Consider the following 6,090-nt stretch of genomic DNA (forward strand, 5'->3'; position numbering starts at 1 on the left):
TACAGAGCTAGTGCCAGGACAGGCTCCAAAGCCACAGAGAAACCCTGTCTCGAAAAACAAAAAAAAAATAAAAAAAAAAAATAATTGTATCCTCATCCCATATGGAATAGTTGATATTTTTAAACATCTTTATGTAATATCGAGGTATCATAGCAAGTTTGTAGGGATTGGTAATGGTTTTTACATGACAAGTAGTAACACCCTTTGAGTGGTTGTCTGTGTCCTACACTGTTCTTATCCACATAAAATAAATAAGTTGAAAACTGCTAACTATTCCCGGGATCACTGTTTGAGTATTAAATGTCTCCTACACGCTCATGTGTCTCAACTCTTAGTCCTGGGCTGGCAGAATGTTTTAAGTTGTGAACCTACAGAAGGCAGGTTGTCACTGAGGAAGTTCTTCACTGACGCTGCCTGCCTCTGGAGGCTTACAGCCGGACCCTGCCTGCTTCCTGTCCTGTCTGTGCTTCTTGCTCCTCCTGGGCATGGAGAGTCCCACCTTCTCAACCTGTTCTAATGCCTCCCCCTCCAGGCTGAGAAGCATTTCCTTAAACTGTAAGCCAAATGAACTTTCCTCTCTCTGTTGTTTCTGTTGAGAAACAGGTAACAGACAGGCCTGAGATACAATCACCTCTACACGTCTTTAAACTTCAAAACCTTGTGGAGTATTAGGCAGCTTTGAGTTACAGGACCTACTGGGCCAAAAAATGTTTGGCTGGTGCTACAGCTCTACCTGGAGGGCTGAGAACATAGACTTGATGTGCTTTTATGGGTTTCGTGGGAGATTTTGTTCAGACATTCTCATCTGAAGATAGAACTTCAACTTACATAGAATCACGATCTAACAGTAGCCTGTGAGATTACTTCTCAATGCTTGGACAGATGTAGAATAACACGAAACATGACTACACGTTCTCCCATGCAAAGTGAAGAGAGACAGGTGGGGGGGCTACAGGAGGGGCAGGTCACAGAAGGATGCTTGAATGTCATCCTGCAGCTGGCAAAGGATGTTAAAGAGTGCAATGTTGTTGGATTGCTCGGAGAGACAGAGCAAAACTGTACCTGACTGGATATTAGACAGGCACAGCAGTCAGAAGCAATGGGTCCTAGATGAAGTCACGTGTAGAAGGTTTGGTCACTGATGTGGGTATGAACAGAAAGGAAGAGGCAAGCAGAGTTCTCATGTTTCAGTTTGTCGGTTTCTGTTCCAACCAAGGAAAAAATGCAACAAATGCATCTGGAAATTCAGACCCATCAATCCTTAAGAGTTCTTTTTTTTCACATTATCTAACTTCATAGGGAAAAGACTTACAATCGACAAACATTAAATAGTCTAGAGTAGGTACCAGAGTGTGGCCCCTGTCTCCTGTTGTCTGTTCTTGCATTTGACAAGTGCTTTTATCTTTTCAGAATTTTTACTACATATATTTTAATAAGACATAAAATGAAATAAAGTCAGGTTTTAAACCTCAGAAATTGCCCTTCGCTGTAGCAGGTCATTAACATTAGTGCAAAGTTTTTCAACAAAGTAAGCTAGATACTTACTTCAAATTCTTTTATGAAATATCGAATTTCCCCTTGGGTAACTGGTCTGTGATCCAGAAGCCTTGAATGAATCTCTCCAAGATCTAGAAAGGTAAGACAGAATGGAGAATTAATTCACATTGACCTGTACAGCCCCTGGCCTATTTTCCTCTTCTCTTTGTCTACAACAGGTGAAGACAGGTTAAAATCCAGTTCAGACCATGGATCAGGAAGGAATCCCATCCACTTTTAGTGTGTTAACTGGCAGAACTACTTTTGGGAGCCACCTAACAATAGCTAACAGATCTAAAGACATATATCCTTAGCAATTCCATGCTGAGATATATCACCTAGAAAAAAAAAACTTATACCAATGAACATGAACATGACAGCTATACATGTTTACAGAGCCATGTGTACTACCATAAGACTAATTAAAAGGAAAACACTCTGAAGAGTCACACAATGGAATATTGTAAACAGGGAATAAAAATGTATATACCAGACTGGCACCTATTAACATGGATAAATCTCACAAATATAATATTTAACAAAAGTAAGCCTCAGAAGAACTAAATCCATTTATATAAGCTTTAAAGATATGCAAAATGATACTTCCCCTGAAACACAACAAATATAAGATAGAGGCTGACATCAGGGAGAAAAGGGTGGTGAGATGCACGGCAGGTCTTTTTAAGATTTTTTTAAAATACAATCTTTTCTCATTTTATATAGCTATCCCTGGTCCCATTCCTTCCCCCTCCTCCAGTCCCAACCTTCCCCCACCACCAGCCCCCACTCACTCTTCAGAAAGGATAAGGCTTCCCTTGGGGAGTCAACAAAGTCTGACACTTCACTTCCAGGCAAGATCAAACAAAGCCTTCCCCCTATATCTAGACTGAGCAAGGTATCCCTCCAAACAGAATGTGCTCCTAGATGCCAGTTCAAGCATTAGGGATAAATCCTGATCCAACTGCCAGAGGCCCCACAGACTACCCAAGAACAAGGTTAGGCTTTTTAAGTACTGGGGATTGAACTTGGGGCTTTGCACATTTTCTGTGAGTGCTCTACTGTGGAGCTATGTCCTTAGTACAGCCAGCAGGCCTGTTAGTGATTTATCTGTGAAGGTGGGTGGTGAGGGCTGGATTTAAGTATCTTTACCTTACACTAGATAAGAAAAAGCCATAGCTATGAAAGAAAAATTCTGACTTTTAACTGTTTTGGTAAGCTGGTCTACTCATTCTTCTTACCAAAAACTAGTTTAAGACATGCACTTCAAAATGCCCAGAGAAATTAAATGCCCAAATAAAAATATGTATGTTCTATATTCATGAGCTGATAATAGCTTCCCTATATTTTTATAAGTGAATCAGATTTCAATTGTATGTTTTATAAGTTTTATTAGGATGTATCTAAGTAGAAAAATATAAACAGAAGCACAATTTTTGTTTAAATATCTCAGTAGATTATTACCCACACAGTTTCTGTAAGTAGCTATTTGAAGTTTTCTTCAATGAAGGAAGTTCTATAGTTAGAAAGTCTAAGAAACATGATAAGCAACAGAGTACGTAGAGTTCTTTATTAGGATCTCGGAGTCACTGGACTACTAAGAGTTATAATTGCCTGAGTGAGATCAAGAGAATGTAGGAGCTTATAGACTTTGTTTAGAGAATACCCTCTCAAGAGAGAATATCTATTTGCAGCTCAAGAATACAAGAGTCTTTGAAGAGTTTTTGGCCAACAGGATACAGACAGTTAGTTTGGCTCCAGAAAGACCATGTAAGGTTCTCCATTCTGAACCACCTGCAGTTTTCTAAACACACCCTGCTGCCTCGGGCATCCTGATGCGGCTCCTACAGTTGCCATGGCCTGGAACCCTATATCCCAACTACCCATCTCACACAATGCCAATTTTCCTCTACAACTGCCAAGCCCTCATTCTTCATGCTGTCCTTCACGCTAACCAGCTTGCTCCTAGGCTTCAGAGACATCCTGCAGGCTGTGTTCCTAAAGCACCAGAGACATCTACTTAGAGCATACCATGTACCACAAAGTCCCCAAATCACCTCTTCCCCAGTGAGTATCTTACAGAGCAAGCTGTCTGTGCTATTTTCACAGCACACATGAGTTACGGTCTCTTTCCGCATGGCTGAGAAGCAGTTAAGGTTTGCTGGCTTGGAGACATCTGCTTCTACAGTCTGATATAGCAGGAGCGCACTTTAACTCTGCAGAGATAACTGAGTTCTACACAAAAGTGGAAAACTATGGGTAGGGGGACATATCATGAAATATACATTACCACAGTCACTAGTTGGTTATAATGCTACCTAGTGCCACTATAACAAAACAAGTCCATTATAATAATTCAGTTTGTAAATATTAAATATAAATTCTTCTAGCTTAATCATGTGTGTAAAATACAGATTTTCATAGAAATCGACTCTAGCCAGGCTATATGTATTCTTTTACTGTTTGTCATACAAATGAGTTACTAAAATATATAATTTTTTGATCTCTGCATGTTCATAACCTAACGTGAAAGCTAGATAAATAGCTCCTCACAAAGATACAGAAAAGTGTTTTGACAAATGATCCATAAAGCTGCAGGATGAGAAGAAACAGATATGCAACTCTCTCAGCATCCCTTAAAGGAGGGCTATGTGTTTGGGTCCTGAATATGGAAGTAAGAATCAGTGTAAAACTAAGAATACAGAAAAAGAGGTTGGTGATGTAACCTCTAGGAGTATAGTTCTTGTTTAGCACATGGGAGGCTTGGGTTGGTCTCCTGTACAGTACTACATCAAAATTTAAAATTTCTGCCCTCAAAAGACACAATCAACAGAATGAAAGACAACCCGAGAAACTGAAGAAAACATCTGTGAACTCCTGCTCAAGGGCACTCAGGATACACATACAGAACAGCGTTGATGGTATAATGGCCAGCATATCTGCCTTCCAAGAACATTCCAAGAACTTTAGCTCAGTAAAGGAATTAGATAGTTATTTTTTCTAAAAACAGGTAGTAACTGCACAAGAATAAGCACATTTATCAGCAAACATTACAGGAAATACAAAAGCGAAACCACAAGGGTAATCATTAGAATGACTACCGCCACAGACAGAAAATAACAAGCGGTAAGGTTGGGAGAATAGAAAATGATGTAGCAAAGATAAAAATGCCAACTCCTCAAAAAGTGTAAAGAATCATCATATGACCCGGGAATCCCACTTCTGGAGATATATCCCCAAGTACAGAACAAGGGGGCCTCAGAAAAGATGTTTGTACATTCGCGTCTCCAGGAGCACTGTTTCCAATAGTCAGAGTGGAGCCGCCCAAGTCCACGGATGCGCGGGAGCAAATTTACAGATTTTTGTCAGAGATGTGGTATGAGTTTATAGTTTAAAGCGTACAAAGTTCTGCAAGACGAAAAACATTTGTGGAGTGACGGTAGGCCAAAAATAGTCATAAAACGAATAAATTCTTCACTAGGATTGCACACAGAAATAATTCTTACTTAGTACGAGTGCAATACTACTCAACCTTGACTCCAAATTAAACTTCAGAGACAACCTGAAAAAGAGTCACAGTCAGCTCTGTGGCGCTGTCTACAGATCCGGTGGGATTAAAATGGACACCCACACCAATGATAAGACATCATGCCCCCGGCAGTGCAGGTCTGGAGCTGAAGCTGGTGAGATGGACGGGGTTCAAGGGAGCAGAGGAAAATGCAACTGAAGAGGTCTTTCCTCGGGAGACAGGGGCTTCTGAAGTTTGGGAATTAAACCTAGTTGAGTTACTGTAATAATTTAGATCGAAGCCTTCTAAGGCTCCGAGGAGACAGGTCAGACCGGTGCGTTGTTTCAGGACGTTTTCCCAAGAGTTGTCCTTTCTCCCTGACACGAGCCAGGCGCAGAGGGTACAGAGGGGGTCACTCTACTACGTGACTGTGTGGGACCCAAACTAGTTCCCATTCCCAACTTGGGCGCCCTTCGCTGGAGGCATTAAGGTGGGTCTTGAGGGCTGGGAAGTGGCCGAGGGGCGGAGACAGGGTCAGGCCAGGCGGCTGAGGGTGGCGGGCGAGCCAGGGAGCACCGGAGGGGCGGGCCCCAGCACGCTCCCCTACCCAGCACGGAAGAGCACGCCCTCCACTCCGTACCCTTGATAATGAGGTGCGCCGCACCCGGAGTCCCCAGCGAGTCACGCTTCTTGCCGCCGCCGCCGCCGCCCTGGGCGGCCTCGCACGCCACGGGAGTCTCGGTCCCTCCGCCACTCATGCCGGCCGGCTCCGCCCACCTGCGGGCGCCTGTGGGCGCCGCTGCGCAGGCGCAAACCCGGAGGCGAGTTTGGGCGGTAGAAGCTCGAACGCGCTGGAGGGGGCGGGGTAGATGGGCTTTACGTCATCACGGGGCGTCGGAGTCGTTGGGTTCCGGAAAGGCGCTCGGAGTGTAGTGGAGGCGGCAATGCTGGATTAGGCTGGTGATCTGAATACGGAAAATTAATCTGAAAGTTAATAGAGAATATTTCGGAATACAGAAAATTGATCTGAAAAATCTGAAAAGTACAGC

The 6,090-nt window shown here is 43.0% G+C and overlaps 1 protein-coding gene across 2 annotated transcripts in view; it reads right to left on the reverse strand.

The window, feature by feature from the left end:
* Bloc1s5 (biogenesis of lysosomal organelles complex 1 subunit 5) overlaps positions 1-5,817 on the reverse strand; it is a 113,008-nt gene extending 107,191 nt beyond the window's left edge. For both annotated transcript variants that reach the window (XM_026782948.1, XM_005355062.3), the window contains exons 1-2: positions 5,682-5,817; positions 1,546-1,628 (exon numbers count right to left, since the gene is read on the reverse strand). In XM_026782948.1, coding sequence (XP_026638749.1) covers positions 1,546-1,628; positions 5,682-5,799 — 201 coding nt within the window. In that variant the 5' untranslated portion in view covers positions 5,800-5,817. The remainder of the gene's footprint in view (positions 1-1,545; positions 1,629-5,681) is intronic.
* Between the last annotated feature and the right edge of the window lie 273 nt (positions 5,818-6,090).

This window comes from Microtus ochrogaster, chromosome 16 (genome assembly GCF_000317375.1).
Source record: "Microtus ochrogaster isolate Prairie Vole_2 chromosome 16, MicOch1.0, whole genome shotgun sequence".
In the NCBI taxonomy this organism is placed as follows: Eukaryota; Metazoa; Chordata; class Mammalia; order Rodentia; family Cricetidae; genus Microtus; species Microtus ochrogaster.